The following is a 27,472-nucleotide window of genomic DNA, read 5'->3' on the forward strand; positions in this document are numbered from 1 at the left end:
GAGAGTTTAGCCAGGGAGCGGAGCAGAGGACTGGGTCAAGTCATTACTAGTGTCCTACTGACCTCAAGACCGTAAAATGTCAGCAAGTACAGTCAGATCCCAAACGGTAAAACCCGGGCCTCAAGTGTCGACCATCAAAGTGGACAGAAGGAGATGAACTATTTGGGTTTTTTAAAAGAGAGATGTCGTCCAACAGCTTTTCAGCTGCTGCGTCAGAGGAGGAACAGCGACAGATCTACCAGCAAGCCATGCTGAAGCAGCCTGTGATAAAGTTACACAGAATAGGTGTGTGCATGTTTTTTTGTCACTGTACACTTTTCTTTCATCTTCAATAGAAAGCAGATGTACAGAAATGTTGTCGGTACTCGGTGGAGTAACGGAGTAATGCTTCCTTCCAGCACTAAATCAACTGTAGATATAAGCGAGAGAGAGAGAGAGAGAGAGAGAGAGAGAGAGAGAGAGAGAGAGAGACAGCTGCAAGAAGAATCAGTCATCATGCAGGCCGGGAATCAGCCTAAATGTTCCAACGGCCAATCAGTGCCGGGCAGTTGCTGTTGTCGTCCTAAATTTAGAACAGTATCATTTGGTAATACAACACTGCATGCTCACCAGCCCAGTGGCCCTGTGGTTAGAGTGTCCGTCCTGAGATTGGGAAGTTGGAGTTTGATCCCCGGCTGGGTCATACCAAAGACCGATGTTGGGCAATATATTACTCGGTAAAATAATGTTACTTATTACGTATTACTCCTTAAAAAAGAAATACTTTTATGTTACTTATTACTCAAGAGTAATATATCATATTATTACATGTTACTTTTGCCCCCCCCCCAACAAAAATAATAAGAAAAAAAAAGACAACACAGTTTGTTTAGCCAGCTCCTTTTTGAACAGAATCCAACTGAATAATTGTCAATAAAACAAAATAGTCAACAATCTCTCATGTTTTGAACTATTTTTCTGCTGCAAATTTCACATTTGGAACAATAATTATCCTAAGTCTAGGACCCATTCAAATGACCACTTGCGGAAGTGGTCATTTGAATGGGTCCCAGCCAGGGAAATTTTGGGTTCCAGGGAAATTGTATGAGTCCTAATAAAATAAAACGTTTTTCCCATTTAGACAGTATGGCAACATTGTCTGCCTTTCATTGTTTTCCAGGCGAAAAACAAACCATGTCACTCTCTGCCTTTCAATTATATTCAAGGGCAAGGCAAAAAAGTACCTTATGTCACTGCTATGTGCTAACTGCTAGCACACAACTCAGGTGGAATTGATCATTTTAAACTCTCTAAAGAGATCTAAAATGTTGTGCTTACGTAGACAACAAGTGTTCCTACAATATATCTACTTCAATGGACTACTTTGTTTGGGCTGACATGCTTTTTTTTTTGTTGCGATGCGTCTACAACGTGAATAATTGCAATGTGGACACACGTCTGGTAGGATTAACTTTTCATTGTCATTATTATATATAATCATATATAATTCTGACGGTGCAAGTTAATTAACATGAAGTAAAACAGCAAACAGGAGGAGTAGGCTAGGTTACACACACACACGCACGCACACGCACACGCACACACACACACACACACACACACACACACAAACACAGAGCATGGACTGAAAGTGACGTGGAGCATGTGGGTCACAACCAAATGACACACCGCGTCTCCGGCTCATAGACAATACAACCACAGAGAGAGCGCTTTTATCTCGGTCAGAAACAAAAACAAATCACTTTCATTGTAACGAGTAACGCAGCATGATTTAGAACAGTAAAATGGTATAATATTACTGTTTTGGCAGAGTAATACATTACACTACTCGTTACTGGGTAAAATAATAATATTACAGTAATATTTTTAAGGTAACTCATTACTGCCCAACACTGCCTAAGACTCCCATAAAAATGGGATCCAATGCGTCCCTGCTTGGCACTCAGCATCAAGTATTGGATTGGGGGGAAGTACCTGCGACATACTAGCGTCATGTCCAGGGGGTGTACTTGTAGCCTCAGCCTGGCATTGCCAGACTGATGACGTGGATTCACTCACACGTTCCTCCACGGTATCAGTCTGGACTTCGGCCCATAGGCAGAGAGTATGAGAAATCAGAAAATGACCGGGCCAATCAGGGGCTGCTTTTCACTGTTGTACGGACAACAGTTGAAACGCAGTCACTGATTGGCCCGGTCATTTTCTGGTTGTACAGTACATCAAGCTGCCTCATGCTACAGAAACAGAACATAGAATCCTGCCCTATGGGCCTCATGGCTCGACAAGGCTTACTCACTAATACAACATAGCTTGCATGTAATTTCAAAACATATTTTTTCTCTCTCCTCATTCTCCCTCCCAGATGTCTTTCCTGTCCAACTCAAACATATCTACCGCCGAAATAGACATCTCAAACATCAGCAGAGATTTCATACAGGGTTGAAGCCCTACCACTGTGACCAGTGTGAGAAACGGTTCAGCACGAGCAGTAATCTCAAAGTTCACCAGAGAATTCATACAGGAGAGAAGCCCTACACCTGTGACCAGTGTGGAACAAGGTTCAGCATGAGCAGTATTCTTAAACGACACCAGAGAATTCATACAGGTGAGAAGCCCTACACCTGTGACCAGTGTGGTAAACGGTTCAGCCAGAACGGTACGCTCGAACTTCACCAGAGAATTCATACAGGAAAGAAGCCCTACCACTGTGACCAGTGTGGGAAACGGTTCAGCCAGAGCAGTCATCTCAAATATCACCAGATAACTCATACAGGACAGAAGCCCTACCACTGTGACCAGTGTGGAAAACGGTTCAGCAAGAGCAGTCATCTCAAACAACACCAGATAACTCATACAGGACAGAAGCCCTACCACTGTGACCAGTGTGGGAAACGGTTCAGCCAGAACGGTAATCTCAAAATACACAAGAGAATTCATACAGGAGAGAAGCCCTACACCTGTGACCAGTGTGGGAAACGGTTCAGCTGGAGCGGTCATCTCAAATATCACCAGAGAATTCATACAGGAGAGAAGCCCTACACCTGTGACCAGTGTGGGAAACGGTTCAGCCAGAACGGTACTCTCAAAGTACACCAGATAATTCATACAGGAGAGAAGCCCTATAACTGTGACCAGTGTGGGAAACGGTTCAGCCAGAGCCGTACTCTCAAAGATCACCAGAGAATTCATACAGGAGAGAAGCCCTACACCTGTGACCAGTGTGGGAAACGGTTCAGCCAGAACGGTACTCTCAAAATACACGAGAGAATTCATACAGGAGAGAAGCCCTACACCTGTGACCAGTGTGGGAAACGGTTCAGCTGGAGCGGTCATCTCAAATATCACCAGAGAATTCATACAGGAGAGAAGCCCTACCACTGTGACGAGTGTGGGAAACGGTTCAGCACGAGCAGTGAGCTCAAAATACACCAGATAACTCATACAGGACAGAAGCCCTACCACTGTGACCAATGTGGGAAACGGTTCAGCCAGAGCAGTACTCTCAAATATCACCAGAGAATTCATACTGGAGAGAAGCCCTACCACTGTGACCAGTGTGGGAAACGGTTCAGCCAGAGCAGTAATCTCAAATATCACCAGAGAATTCATACAGGGGAGAAGCCCTACACCTGTGACCAGTGTGGAACAAGGTTCAGCAAGAGCAGTACTCTCAAACAACACCAGAGAATTCATACAGGAGAGAAGCCCTACCACTGTGACCAGTGTGGGAAACGGTTCAGCACGATTAGTACTCTCAAAAATCACCAGAGAATTCATACAGGAGAGAAACCGTACCACTGTGACCAGTGTGGGAAACGGTTCAGCAGGAGCAGTACTCTCAAAGATCACCAGATAATTCATACAGGAGAGAAGCCCTACCACTGTGACCAGTGTGGTAAACGGTTCAGCACAAGCAGTACTCTCAAACATCACCAGATAATTCATACAGGAGAGAAGCCCTACCGCTGTGACCAGTGTGGGAAACGGTTCAGCCAGAGCAGTAATCTCAAACATCACCAGAGAATTCATACAGGAGAGAAGCCCTACCACTGTGACCAGTGTGGGAAACGGTTCAGCTTGAGCAGTACTCTCAAAGATCACCAGAGAATTCATACAGGAGAGAAGCCCTACGGCTGTGACCAGTGTGGGAAATGGTTCAGCACGAACAGTAATCTCAAATGTCATGAGAGAACTCATAGAGGAGAGAAGCCCTACCACTGTGAGCAGTGTGGGAAATGGTTCAGCAGGAACAGTGATCTCAAACGTCATGAGAGAACTCATAGAGGAAAGACCACCTGACCTACCACTGACAGTTGGAGATTAAAGTAAAAAGCTTCTCTGTAAAGTCTCACCTCAAACAACATCACATTGTAAGATACTTTGGGCAATGTAGTGGTGCACACTTACCGATACAACACACACACACACGCACACACACACTCGCGCTTGGACGCACGCACGCACGCACGCACGCACGCACGCACAAAATATCTTCCCCCTGAAGATATACAAGCAGATATACAAGCTCATAGCACGGCACCGAGTGCCGCACTATGAGCTTGTAGATCTACTATGTTGTGAAAAATCATGAACATTTTTGCAAATCTTTCAATATATATGTTTGAAAGCGAACATTTGTAACTCAAATCTTTGCTTCTGGGGTTTCTACAAATGTCTTCTAAATCCTAACAGTTGTTTTGAACAAAAAACTTATGTTGCTGTAATATCAGTTGTTCTCAAACTTGTCAAGGACCCCCAAAATTATATGTATTTGTCCGCAGACCCCCCCCCCCATCTCAAAATGTGTTGTTCCAGGGACCCCCAGAAGCAAATATTTGTGTTAAAAATGTATTCAAAGATTTGCACACATTTTCACGATTTATTTTGAAAAATAGCAGATCTACAAGCTCGTAGCGCGCTACTCAGTGCCGCGCTATGAGCTTGTATATCTGCAATTTTTTTAATCACCAAAGAAATCTTAAAATGCCACACAGATGCGTTCCCGGTCTTAATGGGTTAAGCATCTCTGGTGGTTCAGTGTGACAGGGATAAGAATGGCTACCAGCCCATCCATGCTATTGTAGGCTAGTCACACTGAGACCGTTTATATAACCACTACCAACACATACAAATAAATGGAAGGTCATTTTTTGTGTGTGTGTGTGTGTGTGTGTGTGTGTGTGTGTGTGTTGACCCATTTAGACCTGAGGCCGATTCTAAAAACAAAAGTTTTCTGAAAAACTTCAAATATGTATTAAAAAATTACAAAATTTATGTTGCTATATACTGTACATAGCAACAAGAACCCCAAAAGGGGTTCCCGTCTTGAAAGGTATAGTTACAAATAGGGGTTCCCGCCCAAAATGGGTTAAGAGAAACCGCTACTTTCACCGGGGGAAATTACTGTGGCGATTTGACAGGTTTCATGCGTTAAATCACAGTGAAATATGAATCGATCCCTATCTGCTGGTCTGTGTGTGCAGACAGTTTCATGAAAAATGTCTCACTCAAGACCGGGGTCCACATTTTCCTCCTGTCCCCCTTTTTGTTTTTGCTGAGGTAAAACATTGCCCACGGCATTCGTTGGCTGACGTAGGATGTAGATTATTGTCACGCAATATGACATGTAGACTCAATTCGACTCGACTCGCACAGTCTGACAAAGTAGATGATAAAGATTAAACCTTCCCCTTTTTTGTCCCAATTTAGTCTTTCTGTCAATTCCCAGTTGCCCTTTGTTACTGTTAGTACAGCGGTTGTTACCACGGAGTGTGAGTATTGTGTGACTGCGTGGCAGTGTGTGTGTGGGTTTTGTGTCAGTGTATGTGTGGGATTGTGTGTGAGTTTTGAGTGTTCACGTCCAGGTGCTGACCATCACCTGGCTGCCAATCACCCTAGCTCCTGGTGATGGAGTGGAGAAGACTGGAGAAGACTATTTAAGACCTGTGAACACCTTGGCACTAGCAGTAGTGCTGTCCACCCACAGACACCTAGGGCGTGTTCGGATATATGCACTGAGTGCACTGGTTTTCCCTCTGGGCGTTCGTTTATTGAGTGCACTTGGTGCCGTTCGAAATTTGAGTGCGCACACTGAGTGACCCTACCTCAGAAGCTGGGTTTTCCAATGCGTCTAGTCTCGAGCGCTCCCAGGCGGTGAAAATCCATCGTTCACAGATTCAATGATGATTCAAAGATCATCGTTCGTAAATCGGAAGAACTCAGTGCGCTCTATGACGTCACCGCCCGTGCACTCAGAAAACTGGGCACATTCTTGGTGCATATATCCGAACGCGCCCCTAGTGTTCTTTGTATTAGTATTTAAGTTACTGTATTTTGAGTCCTTAAGTCACTTTGTTATATTGTGTGTTATTATGTGCAAGCACTGGGCCACGGAAGCCAGCTTTTTGTATTAAGTCATATCTTGTTAGATTAAATTAGAGTAGAGAATAAGTAGGATTTTATTGTACTTTATGTTGTGTTTGTCAGGTTAGTGTTTAAAACTCAAAGCTTAGGTTTAGGACTGTTATGTTTGTTTCCCTGAGTTGCTCTGTGTGTCCTATATGATTTGAAGTATATATGAAGTATTTCATTTTCTGTAAATATCTTAAGCTATTAATAAAAATGGGTTTCACTCCCTGTTTATGTTGCATCCCTTTTTCCTCTAGACTATAGGGACGAAACAGCGGTTCTCAACCTTTTCTGCATCAGAGCCCACTCGGAAATCACCAAAGTGTTCGCGCCCACCCATCTGACCACTTAACACGGTAGCCGAATGGCAGTCTTGTTAAGTGGTCAGATGTGTGGGCCGCGTGCATTTTAATTTTAATGATCAATACATCGATTGTGTTTGGGCTTGGATCAGTGGAACTAACATGGTATACTTTCAGTTTTCAGTTCAGTATCACAATGAAAACTTCTAAAGAAAGAATACCATGACATTTTTGTAACATTATTGTTTCATTTATTAATGTATTAATAAATATTAATATTAATGTTATTTTATCATAAAAATCTATTTTTTTTGCCAATCATTTGAGGGCCCACTTGCAATATCCTCATGGCCCACCAGTGGCCCCCCAGGCCCTCAGTTTAAGTACTTTTAAGTATTTTTACACACTTTTATTACTTTTTACCCACGGTAGTTACTTTTTAGTCACTTTAGTTACTTTAGTTACTCTAAGTACTTAGAGTAATTTTACTCAAATTGTAGTTCGGTCATTTTAGTGTTTGTGTTTGACCCGCGCCCGGCGTCGGAGCAACCACACTTTGCAATTTCCCAGAATTGCGACGCGTCTAGTTGTATTCTCGCTCTGTAAAGCACTTTGAGCTGCATTTCATGTCATGAAAGGTGCTATACAAATAAAGTGTATTATTATTATTATTATTATTATTATTATTATATTATTATAATACAGTTTGCATCATCCAGACTACATTTCAACATTGTGACATATACTGTACAGTAAATGTGACAAAATCGTTCATCTTAAAGGACAAGACCACTTTGGTAGAGGTTTGGGTTGTGTAGTTACCTTGCCATGATGTAACTCCAAAGGTGGGCAAGAAATACAAAATAATTGCTCCATTGATTAGAAGTTGATAATTCAAAATATGCTCCTCATTGACTTACATTGTATGGTAAAACTGCTCTCAAAGTCACTCTTTTAGCACAAAAACGAACGCAAACAAAGTTGATTCAGACAATATAGAACATCACCAAACCCAGTACTGTTTTTTTTTTTAAATAAAAATTTCAACTTCCTGTTGATTTTGCCATTTTTAATAAGTAGAAAACCCGGACTGGATCCGCAGATCCGGATCCAGATCTTCAAATAGTAAAATCAACAGGAAGTTGACATTTTTATTAAAAAAATAAACAGTACTGGGTTTGGTGATGCTCTATATTGTCTGAATCAACTATGTTTGGGTTCATTTATTTGCTAAAAGAGTGACTTTGAGAGCTGTTTTACCGTACAATGTAAGTCAATGAGGAGCATATTTTGAATTATCAATTTCTAATCAATGGAGCAATTATTTTTGATTTCTTGCCCACCTTTGGAGTTGCATCATGGCAAGGTAACTACACAACCCAAACCTCTACCAAAGTGGTCTTACCCTTTAAGCATCTATGGTCGTTCAGTGTGACAGGGATAAGGATGGCTACCAGCCCATCCATGCTATTGTAGGCTAGTCAAACTGAGACCGTTTATATAACCGCTACCAACACATAAAAATAAATGGAAGGTCATGTTTTTTGTGTGTGTTAACAGAAACCGCTACTTTCACCGGGGGAGATTACTGTGGCGATTTGACAGGTTTCATACGTTAAATCACAGTGAAATGTGAATCGATCCCTATCTGCTGGTCTGTGTGTGCAGACAGTTTCATGAAAAATGGCTCACTCAAGACCGGGGTCCACATTTTTCTCCTGTCCCCCTTTTTGTTTTTTCTGAGGTAAAACATTGCCCACGGCATTCGTTGGCTGACGTAGGTTGTAGATTATTGTCACGCAATATGGCATGTAGACTCAATTCGACTCGACTGGCACAGTCTGACAAAGTAGATGATAAAGATTTAACCTTCCCCCTTTTTTGTCCCAATTTAGTCTTTCTGTCAATTCCCAGTTGCCCTTTGTTACTGTTAGTACAGCGGTTGTTACCACGGAGTGTGAATATTGTGTGACTGTGTGGCAGTGTATGTGTGGGATTGTGTGTGAGTTTTGAGTGTTCACTTCCAGGTGCTGACCATCACCTGATTGCTGCCAATCACCTCCTGGTGATGGGGTGGAGAAGACTATTTAAGACCTGTGAACACCTTAGCACCTTTGGCAGCACTTGCAGTAGTGCTGTCCACCCACACACACTTAGGGCGCGTTCGGATATATGCACTGAGCGCACTGGTTTTCCCTCTGGGCGTTCGTTTATTGAGTGCACTTGGTGCGGTGTCGTTAGAAAATTGAGTGCGCTGCGCCCTCAGTGCACTGAGTGCCCGCACTGAACGCTCCTACCTCAGAAGCTGTTTTTTCCAATGCGTCTCGTCTCGAGCGCTCCCCGGCGGTGAAAAATCATCGTTTACAGATTTAATGATGATTAAAAAATCATCGTTCGTAAATCAGAAGAACTCAGTGTGCTCTATGACGTCACCGCCCGTGCACTCAGAAAACTGGGCACATTCTCGGTGCATATATCCGAACGCGCCCCTAGTGTTCTTTGTATTAGTATTTAAGTTACTGTATTTTGAGTCCTTAAGTCATTTTGTTATATTGTGTGTTATGTGCAAGCACTGGGCCACGGAAGCCAGCTTTTTGTATTAAGTCATATCTTGTTAGATGAAATCAGAGTAGAGAATAAGTAGGATTTTATTGTACTTTATTTTGTGTTTGCCAGGTTAGTGTTTAAAAGGTTAGTTCAGATTTGTTGAGTATTTTCTGTAGGAAATACTTACCATTAATGTAGTGGTTGCAAAGGTATTAATTGATTGCCCGAGTCCAGTGGTCAGAGTTATGGTCCGGTTCTGATAAATATGAAGTAGTTCCGGTAGATTAGTAGATTTGGTGGGGGCCGCTCATTAAAAATAAATTAATTTAAAAAACTAGCTTAATTTGTATTGTTGACCTATTTCTACCATATATAGCAAGTTTCGTTCAATTTCGACCCCTCTGTCACATGGTACTAATGTTTGTGTCCAGAATCACTGCGCCGCGGCAGCCTACTCACGCACAAAATATATGACACAAAAAATAGTACCATGTGCCAGAGGGGTCGAAATTGAACGAAACCTGCTCTATATGGTAGAAATAGGTCAACAATACAAATTACGCTAGTTATTTTTATTCATTTATTTTTAAGCGGCCCCCACCAAATCTACTAATGTACCGGAACTACTTCATATTCATCAGAACCGGACCATAACTCTGACCACGGGACTCGGGCAATCAATTAATACCTTTGCAATCACTACATTAATGGTAAGTATTTCCTACAGAAAATACTCCAAATCTGAACTAACCCTTTAAAACTCAAAGCTTAGGTTTAGGACTGTTATGTTTGTTTCCCTGAGTTGCTCCGTGTGTCCTATATGATTTGAAGTATTGATGAAGTATTTCATTTTCTGTAAATATCTTAAGCTATTAATAAAAATGGGTTTCACTCCCTGTTTATGTTGCATCCCTTTTTCCTCTAGACTATAGGGACGAAACAGCGGTTCTCAACCTTTTCTGGATCAAAGCCCACTCGGAAATCTCCAAAGTGTTCGCGGTCCACCCATCTGACCACTTAACACGGCAGACGAACACGGCAGCCGAATGGCAGCCGTGTTAAGTGGTTAGATGTGTTAAGTGGTTAGATGTGTTAAGTGGTCAGATGTGTTAAGTGGTGAGATGTGTTAAGTGGTGAGATGTGTGGGCCGCGTGCATTTTCATTTTAATGATCAATAAATCGATTGTGTTTGGGCTTGGATCAGTCAAAATGAAAACTTCTAAAGAAAGAATAACATGACATTTTTGTAACATTATTGTTTCATTTATTAATGTATTAATAAATATTAATATTAATGTCATTTTATCATAAAAGATATTAGTTTTTTGCCAATCATTTGAGGGCCCACTTGCAATATCCTCATGGCCCACCAGTGGCCCCTCAGGCCCTCAGTTTAAATACTTTTAAGTATTTTTTTAAAATACATTTTTACCCACGGTAGTTACTTTTTAGTCACTTTAGTTACTTTAGTTACTCTAAGTACTTAAAGTACTTTTACTCAAATTGTAGATCGGTCATTTTAGTGTTTGTGTGTGTGTGCGCGCAAGTGTGCTGAGCCAGCCTCTGTGTGTGTGTGCATGTCTTTAAGTGGCACATGTGTTGTACTGTCTTGTTTGTGTTTATCTCATTGAGAACAATAATTATTAATATCTATTTCTGGCCATTACAATTTTTAGTGCTTAGGAAGCGAGATACAGCCTTTTTCAGTTATAAGTTAAACAAGGAGTGGATGGAGCTTCAAATCTTCAGATAATTATATCTTGGGTTCAGGAAGATTTCTTTTTTTTATTTATTTTTTTTCAAAAACACGTGAAACACGTTAATGGCACTCAATGAGCTAATTAGTGTAACTGGTTGCATGTTTGTGTTGCAATCAGCTGCGGCTGTTGAGGCCGCGCTCATACGGACAAACACACTCAGTCACTTGTTGGAGCGGTTGGCACCGCTCAAAAACTGAAATATTCAAGTAAAGTAAAAGTACCTAAAAATGTTACTCAAGTACAGTACTTGAGTAAATATACCTAGTTTCCAGCAGTGATTTGGGTGCATGTACCCATATGTGACTCTGTGAGTGCTGGAGCAGTTGGTGGGGAGTGGGTGGAGCAGTGGGTGGAGAGTGGGTGGAGCAGTGGGTGGAGAGTAGGAGGGTCCTGGTTATGATCTGGGAGAGTTTAGCCAGGGAGCGGAGCAGAGGACTGGGTCAAGTCATTACCAGTGTCCTACTGACCTCAAGACCGTAAAATGTCAGCAAGTACAGTCAGATCCCAAACGGTAAAACCCGGGCCTCAAGCGTCGACCATCAAAGTGGACCGAAGGAGATGAACTATTTGGGCTTTTTAAAAGAGAGATGTCGTCCAACAACTTTTCAGCTGCTGCGTCAGAGGAGGAACAGCGACAGATCTACCAGCAAGCCATGCTGAAGCAGCCTGTGATAAAGTTACACAGAATAGGTGTGTGCATGTTTTTTTGTCACTGTAAACTTTTCTTTCATCTTCAATAGAAAGCAGATGTACAGAAATGTTGTCGGTACTCGGTGGAGTAACGGAGTAATGCTTCCTTCCAGCACTAAATCAACTGTAGATATAAGCACTGAAGACAGCGAGTGTGTGTGTGTGTGTGTGTGTGTGTGTGTGTGTGTGTGTGTGTGTGTGTGTGTGTGTGTGTGAGAGAGAGTGAGTGTGAGTGTGAGTGTGAGTGTGTGTGTGAGAGAGAGAGAGACAGCTGCAAGAAGAATCAGTCATCATGCAGGCCAGGAATCAGCCTAAATGTTCCAACGGCCAATCAGTGCCGGGCAGTTGCTGTTGTCGTCCTAAATTTAGAACAGTATCATTTGGTAATACAACACTGCATGCTCACCAGCCCAGTGGCCTTGTGGTTAGAGTGTCCGCTCTGAGATTGGGAGTTTGATCCCCAGCTGGGTCATACCAAAGACCGATGTTGGGCAATATATTACTAGAGAAAATAATGTTACTTATTACGTGTTACTCCTTAAAAAAAGAAATACTGTTATGTTACTTATTACTTATAATCAAGAGTAATATATCATATTACATATTACTTTTGCCCCCCCCCCCCCCCCCCAACAAAAATAATAAAAAAAAACCAACACAATTTGTTTAGCCAGCTCCTTTTTTAACTTTATCTCTCATGTTTTGAACTATTTTTCTGCTGCAAATTCCACATTTGGAACAATAATTATCCTAAGTCCAGGACCCACAAGTGGTCATTTGAATGGGTCCCAGCCAGGAAAATTTTGGGTTCCAGGGAAATTGTATGAGTCCTAATAAAATAAAACGTTTTTCCCATTCAGACAGTATGGCAACATTGTCTGCCTTTCATTGTTTTCCAGGCGAAAAACAAACCATGTCACTCTCTGCCTTTCAATTATATTCAAGGGCAAGGCAAAAAAGTACCTTATGTCACTGCTATGTGCTAACTGCTAGCACACAACTCAGGTGGAATTGTGCTTACGTAGACAACAAGTGTTCCTACAGTATATCTACTTCAATGGACTACTTTGTTTGGGCTGATATGCTTTTTTTTTAACGAGGCAATGTTGCGACGCGTCTACAACGTGAATAATTGCAATGTGGACACACGTCTGGTAGGATTAACTTTTCATTGTCATTATTATATATAATCATATATAATTCTGACGGTGCAAGTTAATTAACATGAAGTAAATTGAGCAAACAGGAGGAGTAGGCTAGGTTACACACACACACACACACACTGACAGTGACGTGGAGCATGTGGGTCACACCCACATGACACACTGCGTCTCCGGCTCATAGAAAATACAACCGCAGAGAGAGCGCTTTTATCTCGGTCAGAAACAAAAACAAATCACTTTCATTGTAACGAGTAACGCAGCGTGATTTAGATCAGTAAAATGGTATAATATTACTGTTTTGGCAGAGTAATACATTGCACTACTCGTTACTGGGTAAAATAATAATATTACAGTAATATTTTAAAAGTAACTCATTACTGCCCAACACTGCCTAAGACTATAAAAATGGGATCCAATGCGTCCCTGCACTCAGCATCAAGTATTGGATTGGGGGGAAGTACCTGCGACATACTAGCGTCATGTGCAGGGGGTGTACATGTAGCCTGGCATTGCCAGACTGATGATGCGGATTCACCCACACGTTCCTCCACGGTATCAGTCTGGACTTCGGCCCATAGGCAGAGAGTATGAGAAATTAGAAAATGACCTGGCCAATCAGGGGCTGCTTTTCACAGTTGAAACGCAGTCACTGATTGGCCCAGTCATTTTCTGGTTGTACAGTACATCAAGCTGCCTCATGCTACAGAAACAGAACATAGGCTCCTGCCCTATGGGCCTCATGGCTCGACAAGGCTTACTTCCTAATACAACATAGCTTGCATGTCATTTCAAAACATGTTTTTTCTCTCTCCTCATTCTCCCTCCCAGATGTCTTTCCTGCCCAACTCAAACATATCTACCGCCGAAATAGACATCTCAAACATCAGCAGAGATTTCATACAGGGTTGAAGCCCTACCACTGTGACCAGTGTGAGAAACGGTTCAGCCAGAGCAGTGATCTCAAAGTTCACCAGAGAATTCATACAGGAGAGAAGCCCTACACTTGTGACCAGTGTGGAACAAGGTTCAGCACGAGCAGTACTCTCAAACAACACCAGAGAATTCATACAGGTGAGAAGCCCTACACCTGTGACCAGTGTGGAACAAGGTTCAGCAAGAGCAGTACTCTCAAACAACACCAGAGAATTCATACAGGTGAGAAGCCCTACACCTGTGACCAGTGTGGAACAAGGTTCAGCAAGAGCAGTATTCTCAAACAACACCAGAGAATTCATACAGGTGAGAAGCCCTACACCTGTGACCAGTGTGGAACAAGGTTCAGCCAGAGCAGTCATCTCAAAATTCACCAGAGAATTCATACAGGACAGAAGCCCTACACCTGTGACCAGTGTGGGAAACGGTTCAGCCTGAGCAGTAATCTCAAACGTCACCAGATAATTCATACAGGACAGAAGCCCTACCACTGTGACCAGTGTGGGAAACGGTTCAGCCAGAACGGTACTCTCGAACTTCACCAGATAATTCATACAGGAGAGAAGCCCTACCACTGTGACCAGTGTGGGAAACGGTTCAGCCAGAGCCGTACTCTCAAAGAACACCAGAGGATTCATACAGGAGAGAAGCCCTACCACTGTGACCAGTGTGGGAAACGGTTCAGCCAGAGCCGAACTCTCAAAGTACACCAGATAATTCATACAGGAGAGAAGCGTGGGAAATGGTTCAGCCACAGCAGTACTCTCAAAGAACACCAGAAAATTCATACAGGAGAGAAGCCCTACCACTGTGACCAGTGTGGGAAACGGTTCAGCCAGAGCCGAACTCTCAAAGTACACCAGATAATTCATACAGGAGAGAAGCCCTACCACTGTGACCAGTGTGGGAAACGGTTCAGCCAGAGCTGTACTCTCAAAGAACACCAGAGAATTCATACAGGAGAGAAGCCCTACCACTGTGACCAGTGTGGGAAATGGTTCAACCACAGCAGTACTCTCAAAAAACACCAGAGAATTCATACAGGAGAGAAGCCCTACCACTGTGACGAGTGTGGGAAACGGTTCAGCACGAGCAGTGAGCTCAAAATACACCAGATAACTCATACAGGAGAGAAGCCCTACCACTGTCACCAATGTGGGAAGCGGTTCAGCCAGAGCAGTGCTCTCAAAAATCACCAGAGAATTCATACAGGAGAGAAGCCCTACCGCTGTGACCAGTGTGGGAAACGGTTCAGCCAGAGCAGTAATCTCAAACAACACCAGAAAATTCATACAGGACAGAAGCCCTACACCTGTGACCAGTGTGGAACAAGGTTCAGCCAGAGCAGTCATCTCAAACGTCATGAGATAACTCATAGAGGAGAGAAGACCTGACCAACCACTGACAGTTGGAGATTAAAGTAAAAAGCTTCTCTGTAAAGTCTCACCTCAAACAACATCACATTGTAAGATACTTTGGGCAATGTAGTGGTGCACACTTACCGATACAACACACATACACACACGCACACACACACACACACACACACAAGCGCTCGCACGCACGCACGCACGCACTCATGCACGCACGCACGCACAACATATCTTCCCCCTGAAGAATGAGAAGATCTCTTGGAATTTCTTGAAAATTCTAGGCTACCACCCAAAGTACTCACTTAATGACCTTTTTCTTTATTATATCATAACTTCAGCGACAGCAGTGGATTAAAGTTACCATGGAAATGTCATGATCATATAATGATCATGACACTTTGGTCGTTAAGGTCAGGTGTAGTTGTGGAAAAGCAGTGGTTTAAAGTAACTAAGTACGCCTACATGTACTCAAGTACCACCCGTGGAGTGCCATAAACGTAATATTACATTTAAAAAATAAAATAAAATCCACAAGGGGTGCTCTAACGCAACTTGAATGGAATGATCCTACAACCATTTAACACATTGGGTGCCTGAATTTGTTTATAACTACATACCGTGGGTGCCAGCAATCTCACCATTGACTGCACTTTGCTGTTTAAAGCTGTAGACTCCACGACGAGCAAATCCACATTAAAAAAAGCATGCATTCAAGGAGCGCGATGACCCTGGCTTCATCCTGGAACGATAACATTTCACTCACGAGTTACAACGGGGAGCAATCGCGCATGACCGGTTTTCCCCACCGGAAACAGATTCGGAGATAAAGACGTTCTAAAGAAGGAAATAGACAGGAAGCGGATGGGGAGCCATGTTTTTTTTTCGGTGATCCATCTGGCCTTTCCTTCTCATGATCACAATGGGTACTCCCAGAGCTGCTCTAGCTCCTCCCGTGTGGAAAAAAAAAAAAAAAAAAAAAAAAGACACAAAAACCGTACCATTACGGTTTTGGCACTCCGCGTCACTTTTTGCACCCTTTGCAAAAACGTATATATACGGTTTTGGCACCCATTGTGCATGGACGGATAGGGAATGGACGGATGTGACGTCATCCCAAAAAAACTGACGTGCATCCGCCCCAATGATGGGATCTTGAGAAAAAGGTCCATATCTCCGAGCGCTTTGGATAAAAGCTCTATATAAATGCACCATTTACCATGTCTTTTTACAGTGGTCAAAACAAGCAATTTTCGACGGGCGATCTCTCTGCAATGGCGGATGGCGGTAGAAATGTTATTGTTCCAGTCGTTAGACGGGACCCTTGGCCATCGCCCAGACACCTTTAGTTTACATCCAGGTCCTCGTTGTGGCTTCTTCACCTCTAAAAAGATCGCCGGTAAAAAACGCTGGCACTGGCTGTACCCTGTTTTTAAAAACCTCTGGCACTCAATGTGTTAATACAAGTTGCATCATCCCAGACTACATTTCAACAGCGTGACATATACTGTACAGTAAATGTAACAAAATCCTTCATCTTAACCCATTTAATCCATTGCCTATTCAAAAATAGCAGATATACAAGCTCATAGCGTGGCACCGAGTGCCACACTATGAGCTTGTAGATCTGCTATGTTGTGAAAAATCATGAACATTTTTGCAAATCTTTCAATATATATGTTTGAAAGCGAACATTTGTAACTCAAATCTTTGCTTCTGGGGTTTCTACAAATGTCTTCTAAATCCTAACAGTTGTTTTGAACAAAAAACTTATGTTGCTGTAATATCAGTGGTTCTCAAACTTGCCAAGGACCCCCAAAATTATATGTATTTGTCCGCGGACCCCCCCCCCCCCATCTCAAAATGTGTTGTTCCAGGGACCCCCAGAAGCAAATATTTGTGTTAAAAATGTATTCAAAGATTTGCACACATTTTCACGATTTATTTTGAAAAATAGCAGATCTACAAGCTCGTAGCGCGCCACTCGGTGCCGCGCTATGAGCTTGTATATCTGAAAATGTCTTAATCACCAAAGAAATCTTAAAATGACACACAGATAAGTTCCCGGTCTTAATGGGTTAAGCATCTCTGGTGGTTCAGTGTGACAGGGATAAGAATGGCTACCAGCCCATCCATGCTATTGTAGGCTAGTCACACTGAGACCGTTTATATAACCGCTACCAACACATCAAAATAAATGGAAGGTCATTTTCTTTGTGTGTGTGTGTGTGTGTGTGTGTGTGTGTGTGTGTGTGTGTGTGTGTGTGTGTGTGTTGACCCATTTAGACCTGAGGCCGATTCTAAAAACGCCTTTTAAATCCTGACCTAAGTTTTCTGAAAAACTTCAAATATGTATGAAAAAATTACAAAAAAATGTATGTTGCTATATACTGTACATAGCAACAAGAACCCCAAAAGGGGTTCCCGTCTTGAAAGGTATAGTTACAAATAAGGGTTCCCGCCCAAAATGGGTTAACAGAAACCGCTACTTTCACCGGGGGAAATTACTGTGGCGATTTGACAGGTTTCCTGCGTTAAATCACAGTGAAATGTGAATCGATCCCTATCTGCTGGTCTGTGTGTGCAGACAGTTTCATGAAAAATGGCTCACTCAAGACCGGGGTCCACATTTTCCTCCTGACCCCCTTTTTGTTTTTGCTGAGGTAAAACATTGCCCACGGCATTCGTTGGCTGACGTAGGTTGTAGATTATTGTTACGCAATATGACACGTAGACTCAATTCGACTCGACTCGCACAGTCGGACAAAGTAGATGATAAAGATTTAACCTTCCCCCTTTTTTGTCCCAATTTAGTCTTTCTGTCAATTCTTTGTTACTGTTAGTACAGCGGTTGTTACCACGGAGTGTGAGTATTGTGTGACTGCGTGGCAGTGTGTGTGTGGGTTTTGTGTCAGTGTATGTGTGGGATTGTGTGTGAGTTTTGGGTGTTCACGTCCAGGTGCTGACCATCACCTGGCTGCCAATCACCCTAGCTCCTGGTGATGGGGTGGAGAAGACTGGAGAAGACTATTTACACCTGTGGTCTTTGGCAGCACTTGCAGTAGTGCTGTCCACCCACACACACTTAGGGCGCGTTCGGATATATGCACTGAGTGCACTGGTTTTCCCTCTGGGCGTTCGTTTACTGAGTGCACTTGGTGCGGTGTCGTTCGAAAATTGAGTGCGCACACTGAGTGCCCGCACTGAGTGACCCTACCTCAGAAGCTGGGTTTTCCAGTGCGTCTAGTCTCGAGCGCTCCCCGGCGGTGAAAATCCATCGTTCACAGATTCAATGATGATTCAAAAATCATCGTTCGTAAATCGGAAGAACTCAGTGCGCTCTATGACGTCACCGCCCGTGCACTCAGAAAACTGGGCACATTCTTGGTGCATATATCCGAACGCGCCCCTAGTGTTCTTTGTATTAGTATTTAAGTTACTGTATTTTGAGTCCTTAAGTCATTTAGTTATATTGTGTGTTATTATGTGCAAGCACTGGGCCACGGAAGCCAGCTTTTTGTATTAAGTCATATCTTGTTAAATTAAATTAGAATAGAGAATAAGTAGGATTTTATTGTACTTTATGTTGTGTTTGTCAGGTTAGTGTTTAAAACTCAAAGCTTAGGTTTAGGACTGTTATGTTTATTTCCCTGAGTTGCTCCGTGTGTCCTATATGATTTGAAGTATTGATGAAGTATTTCATTTTCTGTAAATATCTTAAGCTATTAATAAAAATGGGTTTCACTCCCTGTTTATGTTGCATCCCTTTTTCCTCTAGACTATAGGGACGAAACAGTGGTTCTCAACCTTTTCTGCATCAGAGCCCACTCGGAAATCTCCAAAGTGTTCGCGGCCCACCCATCTGACCACTTAACACGGTAGCCGAATGGTAGTCGTGTTAAGTGGTCAGATGTGGTGAGATGTGTTAAGTGGTGAGATGGGTGGGCCGCGTGCATTTTAATTTTAATGATCAATACATCGATTGTGTTTGGGCTTGGATCAGTGGAACTAACATAGTATACTTTCAGTTTTCAGTTCAGTATCACAATGAAAACTTCTAAAGAAAGAATACCATGACATTTTTGTAACATTATTGTTTCATTTATTAATGTATTAATAAATATTAATATTAATGTTATTTATCATAAAAATCTTAGTTTTTTGCCAATCATTTGAGGGCCCACTTGCAATATCCTCATGGCCCACCAGTGGCCCCCCAGGCCCTCAGTTTAAGTACTTTTAAGTATTTTTACACACTTTTATTACTTTTTACCCACGGTAGTTACTTTAGTTACTCTAAGAACTTTTTTTTTTACAATTAATTTCAGAACCAAAATTCCATAAATAAGCATGGCACTGAAAGAGTTAAGTGGCACATGTGTTGCACTGTCTTGTTTGTGTTTAATTAGTGTAACTGGTTGCATGTTTGTGTTGCAATCAGCTGCGGCTGTTGAGGCCGTGCTCATACGGACAAACACACTCAGTCACTTGTTGGAGCGGTTGGCACCGCTCAAAAACTGAAATATTCAAGTAAAGTAAAAGCACCTAAAAATGTTACTCAAATACAGTACTTGAGTAAATACACCTAGTTTCCAGCAGTGATCTGGGTGCATGTACCCATATGTGACTCTGTGAGTGCAGGAGCAGTTGGTGGGGAGTGGGTGGAGCAGTGGGTGGAGAGTGGGTGGAGAGTGGGAGGGTCCTGGTTATGACAGCGCTGTTCTGTCCAGTGTTGATCTGGGAGAGTTTAGCCAGGGAGCGGAGCAGAGGACTGGGTCAAGTCATTACCAGTGTCCTACTGACCTCAAGACCGTAAAATGTCAGCAAGTACAGTCAGATCCCAAACGGTAAAACCCGGGCCTCAAGCGTCGACCATCAAAGTGGACCGAAGGAGATGAACTATTTGGGCTTTTTAAAAGAGAGATGTCGTCCAACAGCTTTTCAGCTGCTGCGTCAGAGGAGGAACAGCGACAGATCTACCAGCAAGCCATGCTGAAGCAGCCTGTGATAAAGTTACACAGAATAGGTGTGTGCATGTTTTTTTTGTCACTGTACACTTTTCTTTCATCTTCAATAGAAAGCAGATGTACAGAAATGTTGTCGGTACTCGGTGGAGTAACAGAGTAATGCTTCCTTCCAGCACTAAATCAACTGTAGATATAAGCACTGAAGACAGCGAGTGTGTGTGTGTGTGTGTGTGTGTGTGTGTGTGTGTGTGTGTGTGTGTGTGTGTGTGTGTGTGTGTGTGTGTGTGTGTGAGAGAGAGAGAGACAGCTGCAAGAGGAATCAGTCATCAGGCAGGCCAGGAATCAGCCTAAATGTTCCAACGGCCAATCAGTGCCGGGCAGTTGCAGTTGTCGTCCTAAATTTAGAACAGTATCATTTGGTAATACAACACTGCATGCTCACCAGCCCAGTGGCCTTGTGGTTAGAGTGTCCGCTCTGAGATTGGGAAGTTGGAGTTTGATCCCCAGCCGGGTCATACCAAAGACCGATGTTGGGCAATATATTACTTGAGAAAATAATGTTACTTATTACGTATTACTCCTTAAAAAAGAAATACTTTTATGTTACTTATTACTCAAGAGTAATATATCATATTATTAGATATTACTTTTGCCCCCCCCCCCAACAAAAATAATAAGAAAAAAAAAGACAACACAATTTGTTTAGCCAGCTCCTTTTTGAACAGAATCCAACTGAATAATTGTCTATAAAACAAAATAGTCAACAATCTCTCATGTTTTGAACTCTTTTTCTAATGCAAATTCCACATTTGGAACAATAATTACCCCACGAGTGGTCATTTGAATGGGTCCCAGCCAGGGAAATTTTTAGTTCCAAGGAAATTGTATGAGTCCTAATAAAATAAAACGTTTTTCCCATTCAGACAGTATGGCAACATTGTCTGCCTTTCATTGTTTTCCAGGCGAAAAACAAACCATGTCACTCTCTGCCTTTCAATTATATTCAAGGGCAAGGCAAAAAAGTACCTTATGTCACTGCTATGTGCTAACTGCTAGCACACAACTCAGGTGGAATTGATCATTTTAAACTCTCTAAAGAGATCTAAAATGTTGTGCTTACGTAGACTACAAGTGTTGTCCCTATATCTACTTCAATGGACTACTTTGTTTGGGCTGACATGCTTTTTTTTTAACGAGGCAATGTTGCGACGCGTCTACAACGTGAATAATTGCAATGTGGACACACGTCTGGTAGGATTAACTTTTCATTGTCATTATTATATATAATCATATATAATTCTGACGGTGCAAGTTAATTAACATGAAGTAAATTGAGCAAACAGGAGGAGTAGGCTAGGTTACACACACACACGCACGCACACGCACACACACACACACACACAGAGCATGGACTGAAAGTGACGTGGAGCATGTGGGTCACAACCACATGACACACTGCGTCTCCGGCTCATAGACAATACAACCGCAGAGAGAGCGCTTTTATCTCGGTCAGAAACAAAAACAAATCACTTTCATTGTAACGAGTAACGCAGCATGATTTAGAACAGTAAAATGGTATAATATTACTGTTTTGGCAGAGTAATACATTACACTACTCGTTACTGGGTAAAATAATAATATTACAGTAATATTTTTTAAAGTAACTCATTACTGCCCAACACTGCCTAAGACTCCCATAAAAATGGGATCCAATGCGTCCCTGCACTCAGCATCAAGTATTGGATTGGGGGGAAGTACCTGCGACATACTAGCTTCATGTCCAGGGGGTGTACTTGTAGCCTGGCATTGCCAGACTGATGATGTGGATTCACTCACACGTTCCTCCACGGTATCAGTCTGGACTTCGGCCCCTAGGCAGAGAGTATGAGAAATCAGAAAATGACCGGGCCAATCAGGGGCTGCTTTTCACTGTTGTACGGACAGCAGTTGAAGCGTAGTCACTGATTAGCCCGGTCATTTTCTGATTGTACAGTACATCAAGCTGCCTCATGCTACAGAAACAGAACATAGGCTCCTGCCCTATGGGCCTCATGGCTCGACAAGGCTTACTTACTAATACAGCATAGCTTGCATGTAATTTCAAAACATGTTTTTTCTCTCTCCTCATTCTCCCTTCCAGATGTCTTTCCTGTCCAACTCAAACATATCTACCGCCGAAATAGACATCTCAAACATCAGCAGAGATTTCATACAGGGTTGAAGCCCTACCACTGTGACCAGTGTGGGAAACGGTTCAGCCAGAACGGTCATCTCAAAGACCACCAGAGAATTCATACAGGAGAGAAGCCCTATACCTGTGACCAGTGTGGAACAAGGTTCAGCACGAGCAGTATTCTTAAACGACACCAGAGAATGCATACAGGTGAAAAGCCCTACACCTGTGACCAGTGTGGAACAAGGTTCAGCCAGAGCAGTACTCTCAAAAAACACCAGAGAATTCATACAGGAGAGAAGCCCTTCCACTGTGACCAGTGTGGGAAACGGTTCAGCCAGAGCAGTGATCTCAAAGTTCACCAGAGAATTCATACAGGAGAGAAGCCCTACCACTGTGACCAGTGTGGGAAACGGTTCAGCACGAGCAGTACTCTCAAAGATCACCAGAGAATTCATACAGGAGAGAAGCCCTACCACTGTGACCAGTGTGGAACAAGGTTCAGCACGAGCAGTAATCTCAAACTTCACCAGAGAATTCATACAGGAGAGAAGCCCTACCACTGTGACCAGTGTGGGAAACGGTTCAGCACGAGCAGTACTCTCAAAGATCACCAGAGAATTCATACAGGAGAGAAGCCCTACCACTGTGACCAGTGTGGAACAAGGTTCAGCACGAGCAGTACTCTCAAACGACACCAGAGAATTCATACAGGACAGAAGCCCTACACCTGTGACCAGTGTGGGAAACGGTTCAGCCGGAACGGTCATCTCGAACTTCACCAGAGAATTCATACAGGAGAGAAGCCCTACCACTGTGACCAGTGTGGGAAACGGTTCAGCCTGAGCAGTACTCTCAAACGTCACCAGAGAATTCATACAGGAGAGAAATCGTACCACTGTGACCAGTGTGGGAAACGGTTCAGCACGAGCAGTGAGCTCAAAATACACCAGAGAATTCATACAGGACAGAAGCCCTACCACTGTGACCAGTGTGGAACCAGGTTTAGCCAGAGCAGTCATCTCAAAGATCACCAGAGAATTCATACAGGACAGAAGCCCTACACCTGTGACCAGTGTGGGAAACGGTTCAGCCTGAGCAGTACTCTCAAACGTCACCAGAGAATTCATACAGAAGAGAAATCGTACCACTGTGACCAGTGTGGGAAACGGTTCAGCCGGAGCAGTATTCTCAAACTTCACCAGATAATTCATACAGGAGAGAAGCCCTACCACTGTGACCAGTGTGGGAAACGGTTCAGCCTGAGCAGTACTCTCAAACGTCACCAGAGAATTCATACAGGAGAGAAGCCCTACCACTGTGACCAGTGTGGGAAACGGTTCAGCCTGAGCAGTAATCTCAAACGTCACCAGAGAATTCATAGAGAAGAGAAATCGTACCACTGTGACCAGTGTGGGAAACGGTTCAGCCGGAGCAGTATTCTCAAACTTCACCAGATAATTCATACAGGAGAGAAGCCCTACCACTGTGACCAGTGTGGGAAACGGTTCAGCCGGAGCAGTATTCTCAAAAAACACCAGAAAATTCATACAGGGTTGAAGCCCTACCACTGTGACCAGTGTGGGAAACGGTTCAGCCAGAGCAGTGATCTCAAAGTTCACCAGAGAATTCATACAGGAGAGAAGCCCTACACTTGTGACCAGTGTGGAACAAGGTTCAGCACGAGCAGTAATCTCAAACTTCACCAGAGAATTCATACAGGAGAGAAGCCCTACACCTGTGACCAGTGTGGAACAAGGTTCAGCCAGAGCAGTATTCTCAAACAACACCAGAGAATTCATACAGGTGAGAAGCCCTACACCTGTGACCAGTGTGGAACAAGGTTCAGCCAGAGCAGTCATCTCAAATATCACCAGAGAATTCATACAGGACAGAAGCCCTACACCTGTGACCAGTGTGGGAAACGGTTCAGCCAGAACGGCACTCTCGAACTTCACCAGAGAATTCATACAGGAGAGAAGCCCTACCACTGTGACCAGTGTGGGAAACGGTTCAGCGTGAGCTGTAATCTCAAACGTCATGAGAGAACTCATAGAGGAGAGAAGACCTGACCTACCACTGACAGTTGGAGATTAAAGTAAAAAGCTTCTCTGTAAAGTCTCACCTCAAACAACATCACATTGTAAGATACTTTGGGCAATGTAGTGGTGCACACTTACCGATACAACACACATACACACACACACACACACACATACACACACACACGCACAAACACACGTGCACGCACGCACGCACGCACGCACGCACGCACGCACGCACGCACGCACGCACGCACGCACGCACGCACGCACATACAAAATATCTTCCCCCTGAAGAATGAAGATCTCTTGGAATTTCTTGAAAATTCTAGGCTACCACCCAAAGTACTCACTTAATGACCTTTTTCTTTATTATATCATAACTTCAGCGACAGCAGTGGATTAAAGTTACCAAGGAAATGTCATGATCATATAATGATCATGAAACTTTGGTCGTTAAGGTCAGGTGTAGTTGTGGAAAAGCAGTGGTGTAAAGTAACTAAGTACGCCTACATGTACTCAAGTACCACCCGTGGAGTGACATAAATGTAATATTACATTTAAAAAAATAAAGAAAATCCACAAGGGGTGCTCTAACGCAACTTAGGAATGATCCTACAACCCTTTAACACATTGGGTGCCTGAATTTTTTAATAACTACATACCGTGGGTGCCAGCAATCTCACCATTGACTGCACTTTGCTGTTTAAAGCTGTAGACTCCACGACGAGCAAATCCACATAATAAAAAGCATGCATTCATGGAGCGCGATGACCCTGGCTACATCCTGGAACGATAACATTTCACTCGCGAGTTACAACAGGGAGCAATCGCGCATCGCGCATGACCAGTTTTCCCCACCGGGGAGATACAGACGTTCTAAAGAAGGAAATAGACAGGAAGCGGATGGGGAGCCATGTTTTTTTCCCGGTGATCCATCTGGCCTTTCCTTCTCAGGATCACAATGGGTACTCCCAGAGCTGCTCTAGCCCCTCCCCGTGTGGAAAAAAACGAAAAAAAACTAAAAGACACAAAAACCGTACCATTACGGTTTTGGCACTCCGCGTCACTTTTTGCTCCCTTTGCAAAACCGTATATATACGGTTTTGGCACCCATTGTGTTAACTCATTGAGTGCCAGAGGTTTTTAAAAACAGGGTACAGCCAGTCAGTTTACCGGCGATCTTTTTAGAGGTGAAGAAGCCACAACGAGGACCTGGATGTAAACTAAAGGTGTCTGGGCCATGGCCAAGGGTCCCGTCTAACGACTGGAACAATAACATTTCTACCGCCATCCGCCATTGCAGAGAGATCGCCCGTCGAAAATGGCTTGTTTTGACCACTGTAAAAAGACATGGTAAATGGTGCATTTATATAGAGCTTTTATCCAAAGCCCTCGGAGATATGGACCTTTTTCTCAAGATCCCATCATTGGGGCGGATGCGTGTCAGTTTTTTTGGGATGACGTCACATCCGTCCATTCCCTATTAATACAAGTTGCATCATCCCAGACTACATGTCAACACAGTGACATATACTGTACAGTAAATGTGACAAAATCCTTCATCTTAACCTATTTAGACCGGGAGAGAATCTGAGTCATTTTTTGATTCCATTGCCTATTCAAAAATAGCAGATCTACAAGCTCTATGAGCTTGTAGATCTGCTATGTTGTGAAAAATCATGAACATTTTTGCAAATCTTTCAATATATATGTTTGAAAGCAAACATTTGTAACTCAAATCTTTGCTTCTGGGGTTTCTACAAATGTCTTCTAAATCCTAACAGTTGTTTTGAACAAAAAACTTATGTTGCTGTAATATCAGTGGTTCTCAAACTTGGCAAGGACCCCCAAAATTATATGTATTTGTCCGCGGACCCCCCCCCCCCCATCTCAAAATGTGTTGTTCCAGGGACACCCAGAAGCAAATATTTGTGTTCGAAATGTATTCAAAAATTTGCACACATTTTCACGATTTATTTTGAAAAATATCAGATCTACAAGCTCGTAGCGCGCCACTCGGTGCCGCGCTATGAGCTTGTATATCTGAAAATTTCTTAATCACCAAAGAAATCTTAAAATGACACACAGATAAGTTCCCGGTCTTAATGGGTTAAGCGTCTCTGGTGGTTCAGTGTGACAGGGATAAGAATGGCTACCAGCCCATCCATGCTATTGTAGGCTAGTCAAACTGAGACCGTTTATATAACTTCAAAAAAAAAAATGTGTGTGTGTGTGTGTGTGTGTGTGTGTGTTAACACATTTAGACCTGAGGCCGATTCTGAAAAAAAAAGTTTTCTGAAAAACTTCAAATATGTATAAAAAAATTACAAAATGTATGTTTCTATATACTGTACATAGCAACAAGAACCCCAAAAGGGGTTCCCGTCTTGAAAGGTATCGTTACAAATAGGGAATCCCGCCCAAAATGGGTTAACAGAAACCGCTACTTTCACCGGGGGAAATTACTGTGGCGATTTGACAGGTTTCTTGCGTTAAATCACAGTGAAATGTGAATCGATCCCTATCTGCTGGTCTGTGTGTGCAGACAGTTTCATGAAAAATGTCTCACTCAAGACCGGGGTCCACATTTTCCTCCTGTCCCCCTTTTTGTTTTTGCTTTTGAGGTAAAACATTGCCCACGGCATTCGTTGGCTGACGTAGGTTGTAGATTATTGTCACGCAATATGACACGTAGACTCAATTCAACTCGACTCGCACAGTCGGACAAAGTAGGCTAGATGATAAAGATTTAACCTTCCCCCTTTTCGTCTTTCTGTCAATTCCCAGTTGCCCTTTGTTACTGTTAGTACAGCGGTTGTTACGAGTGTGAGTATTGTGTGACTGCGTGGCAGTGTGTGTGTGTGTGTGTTTTGTGTCAGTGCATGTGTGGGATTGTGTGTGAGTTTTGAGTGTTCACTTCCAGGTGCTGACCATCACCTGATTGCTGGCTGCCAATCACCCTAGCTACTGGTGATGGGGTTGAGAAGACTGGAGAAGACTATTTAAGACCTGTGAACACCTGTGGTCTTTGGCAGCACTTGCAGTAATGCTGTCCGCCCACACACACTTAGGGCGCGTTCGGATATATGCGCTGAGTGCACTGGTTTTCCCTCT

The 27,472-nt window shown here is 43.0% G+C and overlaps 3 protein-coding genes across 4 annotated transcripts in view; 2 read left to right on the forward strand and 1 right to left on the reverse strand.

The window, feature by feature from the left end:
* gcc2 (GRIP and coiled-coil domain containing 2) overlaps positions 1–27,472 on the reverse strand; it is a 93,393-nt gene that overhangs the window by 17,412 nt on the left and 48,509 nt on the right. The gene's annotated exons all lie outside the window — the stretch shown is intronic.
* Positions 183–22,361, forward strand: LOC308105757 (uncharacterized protein; the record flags this gene model as incomplete). The annotated part of the gene is made up of 8 exons (XM_080456684.1): positions 183–285; positions 3,950–4,275; positions 5,865–5,945; positions 11,533–11,707; positions 13,699–14,507; positions 18,133–18,234; positions 19,815–19,985; positions 22,281–22,361. The coding sequence occupies 8 exons, from the start codon at positions 183–185 to the stop codon at positions 22,359–22,361; spliced, it is 1,848 nt and encodes a 615-aa protein (XP_080312810.1).
* Positions 19,932–27,322, forward strand: LOC308105758 (uncharacterized protein; the record flags this gene model as incomplete). The annotated part of the gene is made up of 3 exons (XM_080456685.1): positions 19,932–20,199; positions 22,281–23,246; positions 27,282–27,322. The coding sequence occupies exons 1-3, from the start codon at positions 20,097–20,099 to the stop codon at positions 27,320–27,322; spliced, it is 1,110 nt and encodes a 369-aa protein (XP_080312811.1). The 5' UTR covers positions 19,932–20,096.

Source organism: Gymnoscopelus braueri, assembly GCF_963280865.1.
Source record: "Gymnoscopelus braueri genome assembly, chromosome: 18".
Classification (NCBI taxonomy): Eukaryota; Metazoa; Chordata; class Actinopteri; order Myctophiformes; family Myctophidae; genus Gymnoscopelus; species Gymnoscopelus braueri.